At 33.9% G+C, this 22,176-nt stretch overlaps 1 protein-coding gene across 1 annotated transcript; it reads left to right on the forward strand.

Annotated features, from left to right (window-relative positions):
- Positions 1 to 321: 321 nt before the first annotated feature.
- Positions 322 to 18,645, forward strand: LOC139809431 (ATP-binding cassette subfamily C member 4-like). Its single transcript, XM_071772327.1, has 17 exons — positions 322 to 934; positions 4,470 to 4,580; positions 5,383 to 5,548; positions 6,564 to 6,785; positions 7,304 to 7,435; positions 8,017 to 8,208; positions 8,365 to 8,673; positions 8,841 to 9,377; positions 9,704 to 10,009; positions 11,298 to 11,489; positions 12,176 to 12,668; positions 14,755 to 14,985; positions 15,175 to 15,414; positions 15,663 to 15,925; positions 15,996 to 16,435; positions 16,937 to 17,066; positions 17,643 to 18,645. The coding sequence occupies exons 1-17, from the start codon at positions 861 to 863 to the stop codon at positions 17,853 to 17,855; spliced, it is 4,251 nt and encodes a 1,416-aa protein (XP_071628428.1). The 5' UTR covers positions 322 to 860; the 3' UTR covers positions 17,856 to 18,645.
- The last annotated feature ends 3,531 nt before the right edge of the window (positions 18,646 to 22,176 follow it).

Below are 22,176 nucleotides of genomic sequence, written 5' to 3' on the forward strand. Positions count from 1 at the left end.
AACTTTGACTAGAAGATAAGTTGCTAATAAAAGATATAAGTTTATTTCTTTTTGTTGTCAAAAGTTAGAATTTTTAAATTTTACAATTAAATAATAATCAGTAAATGAGGTAAGGAGAGCCTATAATAACGGTTTTTCTTATCAATTACTATTTATTGCAATAATTATCATCACATGCCTCTGTAATTTCGAATTGATAAAGACGCCCGTCCCATATATTACATCAGGGATGACGAGATTTGAATTCTGACTGAGGTCATATTTTTCACAATAAATTTGTTATAGTTTGTTTCCAAGAGATGTTTATTTAGCATTATGATTATTAAATTAATTAGCAATTTAATTACGTGTACATTTCGGCTTTAACTTAGACTGTGTTTCAAGACCGACAGTATTCGCGTGCAGTTTGCTGAGCTGTAAAAGATTGTATATTGCAAATATTTATCATTTGGCACAGAGATCCAACTCGACCAATAAAGAATATTTCTATTACCTACTTGTAAAATTAAATTTTAATACAAGAATCGAATTAAAACGAAAAGGAAGGAATGCGATACATGGGAAGAATCAAGTAAAATACAGCATGTAGAAAGAAAAAGAAAAAATGCATTACGTAACTGCATTTATATACGTATATAGGACGATTATCATTAACGTTTCTTAATTGTGGCATTACCTATCGGTAATGCTTAAAGCCGATAGAAGAAGCAATAATATAGTTTCAGTAAAGAATTGACTGTTAAAACGCGTGCCTCGAGACAGAAAAAAAAAAAAAAAAAATTCTTCATTCATTGTTTGATTGTTTTCATTCTTTTTCTATATTAGTTTAAAGTCGTAAAATTTATAGATAGTGCGAAAACATGGCTAAGGACACGACTGACATGAAGCCAAACCCCAAGGAGACCGCCAATATCTTCAGTGTTCTATTCTTCTGGTTTGTTATTTCTCCGTGCGCATACGTTTTTTCGGTATTTTCTCAGTGCACACATGGGTCTCTCATGTTCGACGTTATCTTTCCTATCTCAAAGTATTTTTAAAAATTTGAAAAAATTTACGAAACATTTGTCTACATTGTAGTTTACGATTTTATAGTTATTTTAATAAACATCGTTTATTTAATATTTTCTAGCAGGCTTGCAAGTTTTATAGTTACGAGCAGATATCATTTTGGCCATAGATCCATGGAAGGATATGCACACAGAGAGCTAAGATTCTAATATATTCGTAAAAGAATAGGCGTTGAAAAAAGACCGAAACGTCTTTGCTTCTTATAAAAATTTTAATTTTCGCAAAACAGGAAAGATTTTAAAAAGGCGGAAATATTCCTTTTTTTCTTAGAAAGAAAAACTTTTTTAAAGAAGAAGAATGTTCTTCTGGAAAGCGAAATTGGGTAAAAGACTTTAGAAAGCCATCACCCTCCGAGTTTAATGAAATTTTATAGGTAGTAATATTTATTAAATGTAGTTTGGAACCACTAGTGTAAAGTTGTAGACATGCTTATTTTTTGAAAAATTGTAATTTTAATTATTTAGCTTAATTATCGTATAATATTAAGTAGGCTTGATGTTCACTTATACTATCCTATAAATTTTATAGCCACCAGCCTCGTAGTGTTCTTAAGATGCGGTTTTGTAATTGCATCGCACGTGAGAAAAGTCGAATAATTAAAATTCAAATTTTAATTCGGCTTAATTAACGTCTTTCAAGGTTTTAATATAAAAAAATAATTGTAATTTAAAACAATTTTTGCTGAAATATTCATTTTATTAGTGTATTAGAAAACTGTATGTACAATGTTTATAAAAAAAAAAAAAAAAAAAAAAAAAAATAAAGCTTTTTTTACTTTTTTTGCACTGTGAGCATCTTGCCTCACGTGGAAAGTTGGAAACCCATATATGAAACTATTTCATGTTAAGAATAATCGCTGTGTAGTTGCAAGAAGAAAAAATTGAGCCGTATAATTGGCCCGTATAATAAATATCATTTCTTGTTTATTTTTATGATAACCCTTACAAAAATTTAATACTGTAAGTGATTATTTGGCTACTGATTAATTATTTATTTCGAGTATTAAAAGTACTGTTTTTAATGATTTTAATACTCAAAATAAGTAATTAATTACTAGCCAAATAATTACTTACAGTATTACATTTCTATAAGGAAATGTTATTTTGACAACTGCACCGTATGTGCATGCAGTTTCTTAATGCACTAACAAAATAAAATATTTCAGCAAAATATTTTTATATTTTAATTATTTCTTTATATCAGAATTTTGAAAAACGTTAATTAAGCCGAATAATTAAAATGAGAATTTCTCGAAAACTAAGCATTTCCGTAACCCCCTAGTGGCTTCTATTACTTTTAGTGAATACTATGTTACACCTGTAAAATTGTATAAAAATCGGAGATTTATAGCTTTCTAAAGTTAAGTTCGAAATTGTATTGTTCCTAGAAACAAAAAATCTTCATATTTTAAAGACAGAATTTTTCTTCTTTAAAATGAAGAATATTTTCGCTTGCATTACGTTAGCTATTGTTCTAACAACATATTTTACGTACTACATTTTATCTAAAAAGAATGGAAAATTTTGTAAAATATTATCTCGCTCTATTTAGAAAATTGGTGTGCAATTTACGTCGAGTTATACCTTTTTATCTATTTTTACATCTCAGCTATCACTAGCCATAATTACTTATATTCTTTCATGGATACGCCATTTCATATTAAATTATTATATGTATATTATATTAATACACATACATACATACACACACACACACATACATACACAGACAGGTTAGTTTTACCCTACTGATGACCAGTCATTGCGATAGTAATCCTGCTCAGTACGAGAGAAACCGCAGGTTCGGACATTTGGTTCACGCACTCGGTCGAGCGGCCGGTGGTGCGAACATCGCGATGTTCATATTTCAGACGGCACTTGATAAGGGCTCTAACCGTGAGCCGAAACGTTGTGCACTTACATATAATTTAAGCCAGGTAGTCGAGTAATAAATAATTGATTTTGTTTTCAAGACGGCACTTGATAAAGGCTCTAACCGGGCTTCGCCCGGGAGTCGTTTTTCTTGAAACGACTTCATTTGTGTTTCAATATCCTTATTGTGGACAAACATAAGAAGTGTGTGATTTAAAGACGGTAGTTTAACTTTCCTGCATGAATAACACATTCTAGGTGCTTAAGTTTTAAACTTTTTTACTTGACAATGATCACATATTACATCCATTTTCCCAATTATTACACTCGGATGAAATTGATATTCGTAATTTAAATTATAACTAAATGCCTCTAATTTCAAATCGGACCGCATAAATGTTTTCGTGGATTAAACATGTCGTAACCGGTCTTTTTCTACTCGAGTTTCACACTATTGAGTCAATTCCGCTTTTCCAATATTTCACTTATCAGCGACATTATCCCTTGGTTTACCCGGGCGTGTTTTCGGGAATTTTAAGATTGCTCGTTCGCGATGTATACAGAATCTCAATATTTCACTTACCGATTACCGATTTACCGATTACCGATTTTATTCCTTGGTTTTTTAATTGAAAAATCGAGGTTCTGTGTACATCGCGAGCGAGCAATCTCAAAATTCCCGAAAAAACGCCTGGGTAAACAATTCTCAATTCTCAATTCTCAATTCTCAATTCTCAATATTTAATATAAAATTTAGAAATATCAGTATCCGTTATTAAATCCCGATATATAACTTACACAATTTTTAAGCAAAAATCGGCAACTCTTTTACCGATTCTCGCTAAATTCAATATAATAATATTCTATCCATAAAAAAAAATTTAGCTCGAAATCTCAAAATTTGCAGAAATCAGAACAATTATGTAGATTTTTTTTAAACAGAAATTGGTAACCCCTTTATTAGGAAATTCTACCCCTGTTTTATATACAATTATTAAGATTCGGTCAATTATTTCCCGAAAAATTGGAAAAATTTCGGATACCGGTTCCAATAAAGATTGGAAAAGAAAAACTATACAGTTTATAGCACTCCCCGGGAAATTCTACCCCTGTTTCATGTATAATTCTTTGAGGTTCCATCAATTATTTCCCGAAAAATTGAAGAAATTAGAAAAACCGGTTTCCAGAAGATCGGTAACAAAAAACTATACACCCTATAGCACTCCCCGGGAAATTCTACCCCTACTTCATATACAATACTTTCAAAATCGGTCCAATAGTTTCTAAGATTACTCCGAACAACAGTACAAACTTTTCCCCTTTATATATAATAGTAAAGATTATAGAAAAAAAGCCCAGGACTTTTCAACCCAATTTCTGATAAGAAATAGCTCTGTATAGTTAGTGGCGGTTTTTATAGAACTGTATATTTATCGATAGAAGAAGAAAAAGAAAAATAGCCGTTGCTTTAGAATAGTCTTTAAGCTGTAGTATAATAAAGTATATCGAAAAGTATTGCGATGTCCACAGGTGGTTGCGCGAATTATTTATGACAGGCTCTAAGCGTGATTTGGAGGAATCTGATATTTATCGACCAATAAAAGCGGACGAGTCTGAAAAACTGACCGATCATCTCGAGAAGTGAGTATCGCCTATATTAAAGACAAACGGACATATACGTCATTGTTATATATATAACAATACCTACCGCTTGCAACAGGTTACAGCATTCACTTTTTCGCAGTATAAAATTGTAAAAAATCTTAATAATTATGTTACAAATTCAAGTGTAATTTACGTTATGTACAATATATATTTAATTATACTTTTAACATCAATTGTAATTTTAGAGACATTATTTTTCATTCTTCTTTAAATAATGTAGCGAAACATAAACAAAGTCCATACAACTTAATAATAAATCAACTGATGTACGTACAGTCGACGTATATAATTTAATAATTTATGTTTAAATTGATTTATTTATGATTTGTAACTTAGCAATAAGCTGTTCTGTATTATTTACGAAAAACGCAATTCTAACACCTGCAGCAGCAATATGAATTACGATTAGACTGCATATTAGCGCATTGTTTGATAATAAATCCGTCTGGGCGTGTTAAATCAATTAATTTTTCTCTATTACAATCTCATTGCATTATACAATACGCTAGATTCCTTAAAATAGGGAAGACTATGAGGCAATAAATCCTTTTTTTCCCGCGCGATGAAATTATGAAACTTCATGTTAGAAACTCCACGAGATTAAAGACACGGCTTAATTAATTTTATTTTCTAAGTTTTATTTTTTAACAATCTTAAAGCGCGTTACGATTTCAAAGACGTTCTCCAATTGGCAATAGTAATTTCTTTTTCCTATAGAAGGGTTGTTATCTAGAAGCGCGAGCGCGTAACGCCCTGACGCATTTTCTCTTTCGTCCAGGTACTGGAATCGCGAAGTGGACAAATTGAAGAACCTGAAGTACACCGTGGGTAGAGACGGGCAAAAGGTGCTGTTGAAGAAGAACGTTCGTCCAAGATTATACAAGGCGATCTTCAGCGCTTTTTGGTTGCCATATTTCATAATCGGAATCTACACACTTATCCAAGTATATCGATACTTTTGAGAAGAAATATTATGTGATATTAATAACCGCGATACTTTATTAGATAAATTAATTATACTAAATTAATAAATTAAAATATACAAGGTAAGTTGCCATAGTTAGAAAATATTATAGAAATATGAACAAACCAATAGTCACAACTGCTTTGGAGTATTTGCAAAATGATACTTAAGCTTTCACATAGCAGTGTTAAAATTAGCCACCCTGAAAGTTATTATTAATTTTAATTATTATCTATTGGTAAACATAATTTCAGAAAAATTAATATTTTTGTTTTAAATAGACATTTATCGAATATTGTAGCATTCACGATATTTTAAAAAATTAATATCTAATATAAAAATACAAATATTGTACCAGTATTCGTGTAAGTAAAATAATCCGTAAAGCTAATGTTTTTCTTAAAGTGACATCTTACCTCAATGACGAGAAGAAGATGCCACCTCTTACTCTTCACACACTGATGTCATAGAAGAAATGGTTCATAAAAGAAATTATGAAAAATCTTAACAAAGAATAAAGTACAATATTATAAAAAGCTTACTTAACATTTGCACTTGGATTAAACAGATTTTCTTTGATTCTTCAGATTTCACACAATACAGCTGAAGCAGTTTGTCCGCGTCATTTTGTTATTTGAATAATCTCCCATTTACGACTAGATAGCACTATTTAGCGGATAATGAACAAAATATTAACAAAGTGGCATCTTTCCCCGATTTATCCTGTATCATACATTTGGAATCATCAAATATGTTACAACATAAAGGAAAACATTAGAAAAATATACCCACTAAGAAAAACGATATAAGAACTAGTTATGTTAAATGATTATCTCTTGTTAGATTCAAATAACAATAAAGAAGGAAGTAATTATTAATTTAGGATCTCTCTCTCTTTTCTTCTCCTTCTTCTTCTTCTTCTTCTTCTTCTTCTTAGATCCGTTACATTAGATTTATAAGCTGTAATAGTTGAATTTCAACGTTACTGCTTTCAGTGCAACGTAGTACTCGCGGTACCGATCTTTCTGAATTGGATTATCGACTACTTTGCCAGAAATCCGAAGTACAAGACAGAGAAGAACGAAGTGCTAGTCTACATCGGCTTCATGGTCATTTGCAATATCATCTCCACTCTAATAAAACACCATACGACATTGCTGTCGCAGCAAATCGGCATGAGGGTACGCGTCTCCTGCAGTTCCCTCCTCTATCGAAAGGTAATGTTGTGGATTAATGTTCTGATCCAAGCCCTTCCTAGCAAGAGAAAAGAGCTTTTTTCTAGCTGGGAAAGTGCATTGTGTTTGCTTTAATTAATTAAGCAATAATTATATAACGTTTAACGAATCGTTGGATTAACGTGAAAGATTTGTCAATATTGAAAATCATTGACGTATATATATAAATCAGTTTTGATCCTAAAAAATTAATTTAAACCAATTTTTTTTAGTACTTAAAGAAATGCTTATATTGAGATCGTTATTTCACACATTCGTTGTCTTTGTTTGCATGCGCTCGTTATTGACTATTCTTGAACTCCTTGCGGAAAAATGTCAATTTATATAACGCGATTAAGAAATAATATAGACGAATTAGTAAATGATAGGTCACCATTTTTGTTTCTATACCGTTTGAGTATTCAGTGCAAAGTTTGAATATGTATTTTATATATTTGTTTATGGTACATATATATATATATATATATATATATATATAATTTTTTCAAAAACTGTTGCAGTTATTACGATTGAACAGAGCATCTATGAACCAAACTGGTACCGGACATATAACGAATCTCCTCAGCAATGACGTTGCTCGTTACGATGATGTATCGGCGTACCTGAATTTCATATGGATCATGCCTATTCAGGTAATTTTTTATCTCGCATTAAGTATTCATGAGCATGAGTATGCATTCCGTGATAATTAAACAGCAACAGCGTTTTTTCGATCTTTACTTCAACTAAAATCGTTTAAATTTATCAATATCTTTATTAGATTATTGACATGTATAATGTTTATTAAAGGTGCCTTTTCATGCTGACGCTCGATGTTCATTTTCAGCGACAAGAAGGTCGCATGACCACAATTGACGCCGGCGTCAATTGAAATTCATGAAAAGGAAAACAGCATCAAAATTTCGGCGTCTTCGCGCTGCTTTGGCTTTGACGCTTCAAGTTGGAAAAATCCAACTTCTCTTTCTTGACGCTGGCATCATAGTGATGTCACGTGACGACGCTCAACGCTGTTTTTCAGCGTCCCATGAATTGGCACCTTAACAGTTATAATCTAACTTACAGAAAGTATAACCATATATATTATTTGTATACATCCATGCATTTTATAGATTCACTAATTGGATGCAAAGATATAGAATATTTCCTTCTTTTTTTTATCTTTACATTGCTTTTCAATAACCATCTGTTGAGATTTTGACCGATTCTCTTGTAGATTATGATCACAGGAACTATATTGTGGCAGAAGATCGGTATTTTGGTCCTTATCGGCTTTGGATTGCTATTGATCATGACTCTAGTTGTACAAGGGACTTTCAGCGTGTTAAGTCGCAAAATCAGAGTCATGATAGCGCCTCTGACCGACCGAAGAGTGCAGCTGATGAGCGAACTCGTAGCCGGGATACAGGTATCTCCGAGATATTAGACAAGTTACTTTATTCATAAACCGGAAATGAGTAAAGACTCTAATGTTCGTGTCAAATTTGAGTGCTAAATTTGAGTGCAAAATACCAAACAACAATTTTCTGAAATAAAATTTACAAGATCATGATTCTTGTTGCAGGTGGTGAAAATGTACACCTGGGAGAAACCGTTCAGCAAGATCGTGTCGATGACCAGAAGGTTGGAAATCAACAAAATTAAACTCTCGTCGTATGTGCGCGCCACGTATTTGGCCATAATCATCTCCAATTCACGACTGGTCTTCTACTTTACCTTGATGTTGTTCGTTCTAATTAGAAATGACGGGACCGCTAACGTGACTTTCGAAATATCGATGTACTTCAGTTATCTTGACCTTATTATTGGGGCGTACTTTCCGTTGGCGCTGATAGCGCTAGGCGAATCAATAGTGTCTACGAACCGACTGGAGGTGCATATGTTGTCGCATTATATTTCCAAATTCACGATAAACCCTTAAATCCATTGTTTTGGAATATATTCCATGTATATATATATGTATATATGTATATATATAGTTTGATCGGTACATACTTATTTTATACGCAACGGTTAAAATGCACTTAATAATTTGTACAGGATTTTCTGTTGATGAACGAACTGAACATGGAAATCTCGGAAAAGGCACCTCGGTTACAAAGTAAATCTCAGAACCCGAGCGAAGCGACTAATGTGAGGAATCAAATCGACAGGTGTATCTCGAAAAATGAAAGTAACGCGCTTTCCGAACTTCAGGGATTATCTGACCTTCCAGTCTACGTGAAGCTTCAACACGTTTTCGCCAATTGGATTAGCGGCCAATTGCCACCGATTTTGTGCAATATCAATTTGACCGTCAAGCAGGGCCAGTTATGCGCTGTGGTTGGCGCCGTGGGCTCCGGCAAATCGTCTGTGCTATATCTACTGCTGAAGGAGTTGAATATCAGCGCGGGTTCTGTGATTCTTACTCGGGACTCCTCTAAGAATAATTTTCAAGACAATCTGTCCAACGGTTACTATATAAGCAACTCGAATCTGCGCATCTCTTACGCCAGCCAGGAACCGTGGCTCTTCGGCGGTACTGTGAAAGACAACATACTCTTTGGCCAGCCCTACGACAAGGCCAGATATACTCAAGTAATTGTCATAATTCAAGACAGTTACTGCAGATATTGTGCAATATATTCATGCTATCGCACGTCAATAACAATAACTTCTACGGATCGTCACACTATTCTATATATTCAATCATTTGTATCTAATCATTAGACATAAATTGATAACTACCAATTAAAAAAAATATGTCTCAGCGAGCACTACAAATTTTGCCGAATCTGTAATTAATCTTCATGATTCAATACATATATATAAGAGAAGAATGTCTAATATTTCATAATTTCCAATTTTCTAGCACTTTGCATGCATGTTTCTCATTCTTTGCGATCGACTGGCAAACGTTTTAGGTGACAAATGTGTGCGCCTTGACGAAGGACTTCCGACAGTTTCCACAGGGAGACATGACGATGGTCAGCGATAGAGGTGTATCGCTGTCCGGAGGCCAAAGGGTGCGAATTAATCTCGCGAGGGCGGTTTACAGGCAGGCGGATCTCTACCTGTTCGACGATCCCTTGAGCGCGGTGGACTCTCGTGTCGCCAAGCATCTCTACCGGAAGTGTATCACCGAGTATCTCCACGGCAAGACGAGGATACTCGTCACCAATCACTTGCAATTTCTCAAATGCGCGGATCACATCGTCGTGTTGGATCGAGTGAGTACCGCAGAGAATATTCTTCAATCGGTATTTCGATTTTTATTTCATTGTTACATTCCAAATTTCAACTTCAAATCCATTTTTATCCGGACTTGATTCTTTCAAATCATATAACAAACTTGAAAAATTTAGTGTGAAATTTGTCGAGTAAAGGGGGAGAACACGATAACTAGGGCCCCTTGATTTGACTGTGGTTTCTGGTAGTATTTTTTACGCCAAACAAAAAATTATATAGGTCTTATAGAGGGCTAACTGCTTTAGTTTTCGAGATATGCAGTATTAAAGCTCAAAATAAATATAATATATAAATCTTTACTTATATAGTAATTGTATAGATGGGGGGGGGGACCACCTTGAATGACCTTGATATTTTAGTGTGTTGTCAAGGGTACCCTCCTGAGTGACCTTCAGAAGGTTTCAGCCCGCGCTCGTTATTCGTTAAAAAGTTATTAATAAAAAAAGTTTGGAAAATATAGCAGCTATTTCGAGTATTGGAAGGCATAAATGACTAATATTACGTCTTTTTTTTTAAGTAGAGAATATCCTCGTTTTGCATGAAGGTTGCTGCTTTACCAAAACACAACATTTAAAGCAGTAAATTGTTGATAAATTGAGGTCTTTTTGTTAAAGCAGAGAATACTTTATTTCGCGAAAAAGTCGCTGCTTTACCAAAACCTAAAAGTATTTAACTGTTTAAAGCGCGTCACTAACCTACATTTGGTAAAGCAGCGACTTTCTCGCGAAATAAAGTATTCTCTGCTTTAACAAAAAGACCTCAATTTATCAACAATTTACTGCATAATATTAGTCATTTATGCCTTCCAATACTCAAAATAGCTGCTATATTTTACTAATTTTTCAAACTTTTTTTGTTAATAACTTTTTAACGAATAACGAGCGCGAGCTGAAACCTTCTAAAGGTCACTCGCAGGAGGGTGACCTTGACAAAATATTAAAATATCAAGGTCATCCAAGGTGGTCTCCCCATCTATACAATTACCAAGTAAAGATTTATATTATATTTATTTTGAGCTTTAATACTGCATATCTCGAAAACTAAAGCAGTTAGCCCTATAAGACCTATATAATTTTTTGTTCAGCGTAAGAAATACTACCAGAAACCACAGTCAAATCAAGGGGCTCTAGTTATCGTGTTCGTGCCGAGTAAAGAGACACAGTTTTACCGTTTTAAAATTCTAAAAAATATTTATTTTATATCTAAATCTCTATTCATAAATAATTATAAGATTCTTGTAGATTAAATATCTTGATTTTATTTCCAAAGGGTTTCGTGAAGATGCATGGAATCTATAACGAATTAGTACAATCAAATAAAGATTTCATTAAGATGTTGGACAATTTGAGTGACAAAGAACAGAAGAAGGAAGAGGACACGAGTAGAGTAGCCTCGGAAATGTCTATGAGAGAAATCTCGATAACGAAACGTGACTCTGGATTATCGACCGCTAGTTCCGTCGTAAGATGATATTTATCTCTCGTCATTTTTAATTAAAAGATATAGAAACCGTCGAAAATTATATATATGTTAAATTAACTTTGTCTAACAAAAATATTACTCCTAATATGTCGACAATATGACGATATAATTGTAAAGATGTACATAATAACGTACATGTTTGCGTGTGTTATAATCAGAGAATTTAAGTGGTTTTTAACCCGTTGAGGTCACACCTCCTAAAAATAACGTAGAGGTTACATGGGGTCCAATGGACCCCACAAAGGTTTCCATTTGCGTTCTTTTTGATGTATCGACTCAAACCTTGAACTGGAATTAATTTATGACTTTCTCTTGATAATCCAATAATTTAAAAAATTTTTTTATGTTGAAAAAAAGCGAGAAAAAAAATTTTGTTTCGAGAAATTTGACTTTTTTCACAAAAATATTTATCAAAATTTTTTTAAATAGAGTAAAACAACTTTGTGCGTTTTACTCTCAAAATAGTATACTTTTAAGAAAAAAATAAAAAAAGCCTGGGGTCCACTGGACCCCATGTGACCTCAACGGATTAAACATCCATTATATCTTTCTTAATATTGTTCTAATATTCTCTAATAATGATCATAGCGCGATTAGTTCCATCGGGCTGTGTCCGTCGTGAAAGCTAATCAAGTAATTCGTTTTGTTATTTTGAAACCGTGCAGCATTCGGACATTGACGATTCGGATTATGCAGAAAACAATCCGGAAGAAGAGAATGTGACATGCGGCCGAATATCTGGGAGGGTGTACAAGGATTATTTCCACCACGGGGGCAACTACTTTACCCTGTTGATGTTGCTGCTGCTCTTCGTCATCAGTCAGGTTGCTACCATTGGGAATGATTACTGGTTCTCATACTTTGTCAACTTGGAGGATGTCAGGCGCATTGAAAACTCTAGTGAGGCCAAACAATCCGCAAACATGTACAACAACAGTTTCCTTGGGTCGATCTTCACGCTGAATCCAGACGGCCTGCTCAGCACTATGGATGCCATATACGTATACACGTTCTGCTTCATCGTCTGCGTTGCCACCACGTTGTTCCGCAATTTTCTGTACATGAAAATCTGCATGAACTCTAGCTGTAACCTCCACAACACTATGTTGTTTAATCTGCTGCACGCGCGCATGTCCTTCTTTCGCACCAATCCTTCTGGTGAGTTATAATCGCAAAATCACAATAGGCAAAGAAAATTGTCGCGCTGAAGAGAGATTTAGAAAAGTTAAATCCAGATGTACACTGAAAAAAAAATATTTAGATCCAAGAAAATATTTATTCAGATAGTACCAATGGCTTATTTACTTCCCAAGGAGCACAAAAAGTCAAGATGATGTCATTGTGACGTCAAAATGACGGGAAAATCGAAAAAGTCAGAGTTTGATCACTGACTCCAAAATGACTGTACAGTGACTCGTCATAAAATCATTATGTGACGATATTTTGACTTTCAGGGTTTTTATATTTATTTTCAAAAATATAATTTGTTCAACCATTAGTTTCACAAATTGTTCTAAAAAAAAAATATGTTTCAGTGAATTTCTATAGAAGCATCGCTACAAACAGTTTTTTAAATTTCTGAGAGGAGCTTGCCTAGCCCTTGAATAAAAATTAAAATTATCGTGTGTGTGTGTGTGTGTGCGTGCGCGTGCGTGCGTGTGCGTGCGTGCGTGCGTGTGTCGCATGTCGCGTGTCGCGTGTCGGGTGTCGGGTGTTGGTTTCTCGAGAAAGCTGTACGTTCGCTCATTCTATGGCTGTGTTCCTTTATTCACTGCCAGTACTGAAAATCTATAGTTACGTGACGCAAACTATATATTTTCAGCACTGCCAGTAAAAAAGGAACACGGGGTATATATCACGTGTCGCTTTTGGTCTATAGCCGGCATAAAAGTTGCTGCGCCGTGCTAGATAGACTAGCACGCGGTGCCGGCGGTGCTTCCGTCGTTATTTCTAGGCTCGCACCATTTACCGGCTTGGTACTCGCCTGAACGTGCTGCGACTAAAAATTGTAATACGTGGCATTGATAAGTGTTTATAGTCAAATATTCTACTAATATTGTTGTTAACAATATATAGTGACCATCATGGCTGATAAATATGTAAGTATTTTAACTACATCCACTTATACCATAAATTCGCCACTTCAATTATAAAGTTGCAAAACAAACATATTGTAGTTAATTTTGTGGTTTTTATTTTATTATTACTTTATTATACAATATTAAGAAGTAAAAATAGTTATATTACAAAAAGACCTTATTTGGACGACTTTAAAACGTCTTTAAAATGACGTCTTTAGATGGTCTAAGAAATGACGTCTTATAAACGTCCATTATTAGTCGCCGATGTCATAGACCAAAAATGACTAAAAATAGACGTTATAATGACGTTATGGAATAACGTCAGTATTATGTCATTCTAGGAAAATTCTAGCCCTATTTCATGTATTTGTGGTAAAAATTCGGTCCAATAGTTTTCAAGTTATTAACGTTCAAACATACACCACCCGTAAGGATTTTATATAATAGTATAGATATTTTATGTCAAATATTATATGGTGTTGTATTATGGTACATGTACATCACAGTCACTCAAAATATAATAAATAATTTAAAAATAAACATGTTTTTATATATATATAATATATTCTTAAATATAAGTATGTTATTAATTATATATAATATGTACGAAAAAAATCACGAGAAAAGTAAAAAAGACGTTGTTTTGACGTCTTTATGACGTCACGAAATTGTCCTTGCCAGGAACCATAATGACGTCATTATTACTTATACAACTATGACTTTTAATAGATGTCATTTTGCGTAATATATAATCACATATTTATTTAAAATGATTTTACTTAATTTAAGTAAAGTAAATAAATTTAAGTAAAAATTTAAGTAATAATACTTAATTTAAGTAAAGATATCTAATTCTAAATAAATATATAATTATATTAAGTAAATAAGCCATTGGTACTATCTGAATAAATATTTTCTTGAATCTAAATTTTTTTTCAGTGTAAGAAGGTCAATATATCTTCCATTTCGATATTATTAGGCTGTAATAATCTTCATCTTTATTCATGAAGAAATGAAGCGTGACAATTAGCATAAAATCTATTTTTGCGTATTTACATTGTAAGAAATAATCGAATCCGCAATCCTCAGTTTCAATCCTCGGACTTCAATTTCCTTGGATTTCTTTTAAACCAAAGTCAGGTTTAGCGGTTTTCGTGTTCCAGGGAGAATTTTAAACAGATTTTCGAAGGACATGGGTTCCATGGACGAGTTGTTGCCCAAAGCGATGTTAGAGGCGCTTCAGATATGGTGCCTAGTGTTCCGCGTAATAATCGTGGAGGCAATAATTATGCAATGGATGCTGATTCCTATAGCAGTACTGTGCGTCTTATTTTACTTCATGACGAAATTCTATCTGAGGATCGCTCAGGACGTCAAACGTCTCGAAGACAAAAGTAAGTATTGGAACAAGTACATGTCTTCATTAGAAAAAGGCCAGAGAAGATACGCGCAGCATCTCCTTGACTCCCAGATTCCGTTTAACTTTTCGTCATCGATCTTGGATCTTAAGCTTATCTAACTTAAATGCTTACTAGAGGATCTGTGGAGTTCCAGGAGTTTCCAATTTTTTTTTTCATTTTCAGCGAAAAGCCTGTTATTTTCACACGTAAACGCTACGCTGAACGGCCTGCCAACGATCAGAAGCAGTGGCGCCGGAATCGAGAAGATGATGCGAAGACAGTTCGACGTGTTGCAAGATCGTCACAGCGGCATGTGGTACCTCTTCATAACATGCGCGTCAGCCATCGGTGTCTTTATGGATCTAATTTTGTGCCTGTTCCTCGCCTTGGTTTGCGTCTCTTTAGTATTGATAAATGAGAAAGGTAAATTATAATTAAATAAAAGATTCTTAGTTATTGAGGATTAAATATATTTTTTTAATTTCGAAGCATATACCGAGAAAATGCAGAAACAAAATTAATAGAATCAAATAAACTTTCTGTATATACTTAAGCTTCAATATGAATGGTTTATATTTCTGCGAGTGAATAGTATTTTGGAATATGTATTTGGATAATCTCGAAGAATCCTCGAGCTACTGCAAGTCCTTTCGTTAATCTTCATACTGCAGACAGTGTAGTCGACAGCGAAGTAGGTCTGGCGATGTGGCAGTTGTTGGTGCTAATCGGTTGGATGCATTACGGCATAAAACTGTCCACCGAAACGGTGTCGTTGATGATCTCCGTAGAAAGAGTTCTTCAATACACGAATCTTCCTCAGGAGGGACCTATTATTTCCGACAATCCACTGCCTTCTACATGGCCATCCCAAGGACAATTGATCTTGAAGGACGTCACCATGAAGTATCACAATAATGATCCACCGGTCTTGAAAGTAAGAAAGCTCCCGGTTTATTCTTGCGGTCATTTTATGTTTTACCACACTGCGCCGTCGCACTTCGCAGAATCTAAACGTATCCATCGAGCCTAGCTGGAAAGTTGGGGTGGTGGGACGAACTGGTGCCGGCAAGTCCTCCTTGATCTCAGCGCTTTTCCGCCTATTCAACGAAGGTCTGGAGGGCAAGATTAAAATTGACGGTCGGGACACGAGCACGGTAGGTCTGAGCGAGCTGCGCTGCAAGATCTCCATCATACCGCAGGAACCGGTGCTCTTCTCCGAGAGTCTGCGCTACAATCTGGACCCGTTCAGTCAGTACGATGACGTGAAACTGTGGGAGGTGCTGCGGCAGGTCGAGCTGAATGATGTCGCACTGGATCAGGAAATCTTCTACAGCGGGCACAACTTCAGCGTCGGCCAGAGGCAGCTCGTATGTCTGGCCAGGGCTATTCTAAGGAACAATCGTTTACTCGTTCTCGACGAGGCCACGGCTAATATTGATTCGCAGTGAGTCGTTGACGATTTTTAGCAGTAATAATGCGTTATAATATTGTTTGGTAAAAATTATATGGTTTTGTTTGGTTTATCGTTAACAAATACGAATAAGTTATCATATAAGTAATTCAAATTTTTTAATAGTAAAATATTAATTTTCCGAATAATTCAGTACCTCCACTGTGTGGTGAAATACAATGATAATTTATTTTGTAATAAATTCTAGATTTTAGAAAAATAACAGATTTTTTGTATCGAATCAGGTTTCCAGCAAAAATTCTGTGTCTGTAAAAAGCTGTCATAAATGATCCCTGAGAGTCATTTTGACCAAACTCCAATTAACTTAATCGTTGATTAATCCATTGGAAATAACCAATCGCATTTGCTCTTTAAGCAGACTGACAAATTTATTTGGTCATTTCCAATGGACTAATCAACGAGTTAATCGGAATTTGGTCGAAGTGGCCCCGAATCTATTTGCGAATTTTCTCTAAATATGTATTTTGATTCTAGTACCGCCGCTTTAATTCAGGACACTATAAGGAGTAATTTTAAAGAATGCACCGTCATCACGATAGCACATCGTTTGAATACCGTTATAGACAGCGATCGGATTATCGTAATGGAGAATGGCTCCATCGTGGTAGGTATCTTGACTTTAATAAGATGTATTGGGTTGGCCAATAAGTCCGTGCGGTTATTTATAAGTAACATTTATAAGTAAAAAACTGCACGGACTTATTGGCCAACCTATTATATTAGAAAATATGTTTAATAAAAGCAAATTAAGAAGTGTAGTTTTCTCTATAAATGTCCACATATAATCGTTCTAATCACATAATTAATGGCATAAATAGTTTCTTGATAAAGAGAATGCTTACATAGAAAATATAGAAGAAAAACCATCGTAAAATGGACATTCAATGTCTGAGTTTTTACACTTAAAATTGTCTGAAGGAGGAGTTAAAATTATATAAATAATGTGTTGCAACGTATCCATGAAAATTTGTAGGTTTTCGAAAAATTCTCATTTAAAATTAATTTAACATGATTATTTCTTTGAAGTTAATATTTTATTAAACAATACGTGTGTTCTTCCCTAAAAAAAAATCAGTGTTAATATGTATAAAATCTAACCAACTTTTGTAGAAAATCTTGTAATTTTTTCAAGGAGTTTCTTATTTGCCATTTTTGATAATGAGAATTTTCACGCCAACAGGAATTTGGTTGTCCGTACGAGCTGTTGCACGACAAACCAAAAGGTTACTTCTCGCAAATGGTGGAGAAAACGGGCAATCAGATGGCACAAAGTCTTCTGGAACAGGCGAAGAAGGCTTGCGAGAAGAACAACGATCATCGTGAATTGACCTTATTGACGCAAAATACCGAAAGCGAGAGCGACGTCACGATCACAGAACAATCCGCTTTGTAGATTTTGTATTGTACCAAAGAAATATATCTATATTTAATTACATAAATATCTATATACCTTATTGTATACAGAGAATTCAAAATTGTTGACAAACTTAAGAATCGCATAGAGGTGTCGGAATAGAGAAACTTTTGACTAGGAATCTATTTGTCAAGAAAGAAAAGAATAAAAAGAAAAAAGGAATGTTGTAAGAAGATTACATAAATCGAGGATAAGCTGCGGCTTTATGTTTAGTGTATTACATCCCAATTTCTCTATTATCTTTTTAGTTTTAGTTTAAACTAAATAATTAACAAAGTGTTCGGTTGTTTCTTTAAAGAATTTTTTTCAGCTAAACTTTGACTAGAAGATAAGTTGCTAATAAAAGATATAAGTTTATTTCTTTGTGTTGTCAAAAGTTAGAATTTTTAAATTTTACAATTAAATAATAATCAGTAAATGAGGTAAGGAGAGCCTATAATGACGGTTTTCCTTATCAATCACTATTTATTGCAATAATTATCATCACATGCCTCTGTGATTTCGAATTGATAAAGACGCTCGTCCCAGATTATAGGGATGACGAGATTTGAATTCTGGCTGAGGTCATATTTTTCACAATAAATTTGTTATAGTTTGTTTCCAAGAGATGTTTATTTAGCATTATGATTATTAAATTAATTAGCAATTTAATTACGTGTACATTTCGTCTTTAACTTGAGACTGTGTTTCAAGACCGACAGTATTCGCGTGCAGTTTGCTGAACTGCAAAAGATTGTATATTGCAAATATATATCATTTGGCACAGAGATCCAGCTCGACCAATAAAGAATATTTCTATTACCTACTTGTAAAATTAAATTTTAATACAAGAATCGAATTAAAACGAAAAGGAAGGAATGCGATACATGGGAAGAATCAAGTAAAATACAGCATGTAGAAAGAAAAAGAAAAAATGCATTATGTAATTGCATTTATATACGTATATAGGACGATTATCATTAACGTTTCTTAATTGTGGCATTACCTATCGGTAATGCTTAAAGCCGATAGAAGAAGCAATGAAATATAGGCTTAGTTTACACAGATCTCTTGATACGCGTATCAAATAGTATATATATTTGAATTGATCAGCCAATAATCAGACTTATTTACTATAGTTATTTACTATTTAATATGCGTATCAAGTGATCGGTGTAAACTAGGCCATAGTTTTCAGTAAAGAACTGACTGTTAAAACGCGTGCCTCGAGACGGCAAAGACAAAGGAAAAATTTTTCATTCATTGTTTGATTCATTGAGATGGAAAAACCATAAATATATCACAGATATTAAATATAGGCAATTATATTGTAGTGACGGAATTTTGCCGAGAGCCTATGGATTGCCGAAGATCCACAAAACTGGAAATCCATTGAGAATAATCATCTCTTCTATCGATAGTCCGACATACCCATTAGCGGTTTTTCTACACAATATCATTTCTAAGAGCATCCCGAAACCGAATGGTCATGTAGAGAACAGCTTTGAATTAGTGAACAAATTAAATATGGAAAACAAATTGATAAGGATTTCACACTTATCTCGTTAGATGTAATTTCGCTATTTACCAACATATACCCATACATTTAGTAATACAAAGCGTTTCTACTGGGTGGCCGGATATTGCTAATAAGTGCCACATTCCTCAAGTTGAATTTTTGAAAGCTTTAGAATTAATTTTAAATTCAACATATTTTATTTTTAATAAAATTATTTATAAACAAAAATTCGGTGCTCCAATGGCCTCTCCGCTGTCTCCCATCGCTGTCGACATAGTGATGCAGGATTTGGAGAATAGGGCGTTGCAGACACTAACTTTTACTTTGCCGTTTTATTGTAGGTATGTAGATGATGTAGCAATGGCTGTACCAAAGAATTCAATTGACACAATACTTAATGTATTTAATTCTTACCACCCCAGATTACAATTTACGATTGAAATAGGGGGTGATAAGCTAAACTTTTTAGATGTAACCATCATTAATAACTATAATGTTTTAGAATTTGACTGGTTTCACAAACCTACGTTATCTTAATTTTATGTCGCAACACTCTATTTCCCAAAAAAGAGGCACAGTAATGAGGTAGATAGAGCGTTTTTACTGTCACATCCAAAGTTCCATTCAAAAAATATAAAATTTATAATAGACACGCTTTTAGAGAACGATTATCCATTACCATTTATTTTCAACACAATAATCAATACAAGAATACAAGAATAAGTCTCTCCTTAATAAATGTACACGCAGGCAAAATGAATTGAACCTTCACCGAATAACGATAACGATCGAGGAACAACGCATCTGATTTACTATTTCTTATGTTTCAAACATTGCGGAAAAATTTAGAAACGTTACTAAAGATTTAAATGTCAATCTTTCTTTTTTCAGCCTAAATAAAATGCGAAATTTCATTAGGGCACAGAAAGACATTCTCCCAATCCAATCCAACAAAAATGTATAGTTTATAAGATCTTATGTAAATAAAATTGTGATGCCTCTTACGTCGGGCAAACGATAAGGCAACTAAAAACCAGGATGTCCGAACATCGGAATCACATCCACAGAAACACCACAACTCAATCCGTTATCACGGAACATATAGGATTAATTTCGATCATGAATTCGATTGGGAGAATGTTGAAATACTAGATAGAGAACCATATTTAACTAAAAGATTAGTTTCTGAAATGGCGCATATAAAGTTACAGAAGAATAGCCTGAACTCTCAAACGGATACAAATTTCCTTCACCATGCTTATGTATCCATATTAAATAAATTGTAAACCATGCTGATTGCCTGTGTATGTACTGTGTTTTAAGATGTATTACCGCTTTTGTCACTAGAAATGTTTATATTGTCGACCCTTATGTTTCATCTGTTATTTATTTTGGTTGATCACCATGACCCGTAACATGACTAAACGGAATCGACGTTAGATATTTCGTATTTGTCTTCCTGATAAGTTGGTTGATTCTATATATCTCTTTATATGCAGTATTGTACCTTTTCGGATGACACTCTTTATACTCGTAACGGCTTTGTAATAGTCTCGTTCTCCTGGCTATCGGGTGAGTTTAACAATATCATTTAAAACGACTTGAATTACAGTTAACATTTTTACAGACATCAATTCGATAGTCAATGTCGTTTTTGGATCTTCCAATCGTGAAACTCACTGAGTAAGAATGGAGAAGGGGAGCAATTATTAATTAATCTTTGTATATTTTGCTGAAGATGGCTCAATCCTGAGCCGAAACGTTCGAATATATACACTGTTGAATAAATCAATGAATTGGATCTTTTACGCACCGATAACTGCGTCTGACTCTCATATATATAGCCATCCTTTATCAGTTTTTTAATATAATAATGTCTTCAATACTTCGTGTCATATGCTATATGTATTTCTGTGCTATACAGGGTGTGTTATTAAAAAAACGTTTACTAACTATATATATATATGTAGGTCCGGAAGTATGTTCCGGGACTTTTATTTTTGATATCGGTATATTCCGGGACATTTCGCAGTTTCCAGGACTGTCCTGGAAAAAATTCATGTCCTACGGCAATTTTCGGGACAGTTTTTTGAATATGATTACATATATATGCGTTATATTCCAGGACTGTACATTTCAAAAAACGTAAACAGTCCCGGAACATACCTCTGGACCTACATATAGCGCTATTTCTTATCAAAAATTAAGTCGAAAGATCTTGAGCCATTTTTTTCTATAATACTTAATAAAGCAGTAACCATTGGGAAAAAACGGTAGTGAGTGGATTGACTACTCAATATAATTACTACTGCTTTATTAAGTATTATAGAAAGAAATAGCCCAGGACTTTTCAACTCAATTTCTGATAAGAAATAGCTCTTTATAGTTAGTGGCGGTCTTTATAGAACTGTATATTTATCGATAGAAGAAGAAAAAGAAAACAAAAATCGCTGCGTGTGCTCGCAACTATCTACTATTATCATATAAAATATCAAGTGACAGATATAAAAACATTTTTAAAACGTTATAATAATAAAAGTTATAAGAACAATATCTTACAAGAGAAGATTCGGGAACAAAACACAGGAAAAATATATAATAAATTCAAGAGGAAGCCACTTGGATAGACTCGCTAATAAAAATTAAATAAAATTTCCATATAAAACCATGCTCTCAGAATTGGCAAAGCAAAGTTCGTAAAGTTTAATGCAACAAAATAATTTTCAATAAAATTGAAAAGCCAATCTTCGTGGCCTCCTCTTGTTAGATTTAGTAAAAATGTTCTTGTTTCATTTCCAAGAT

Source organism: Temnothorax longispinosus, chromosome 3, assembly GCF_030848805.1.
Source record: "Temnothorax longispinosus isolate EJ_2023e chromosome 3, Tlon_JGU_v1, whole genome shotgun sequence".
Lineage (NCBI taxonomy): Eukaryota > Metazoa > Arthropoda > Insecta > Hymenoptera > Formicidae > Temnothorax > Temnothorax longispinosus.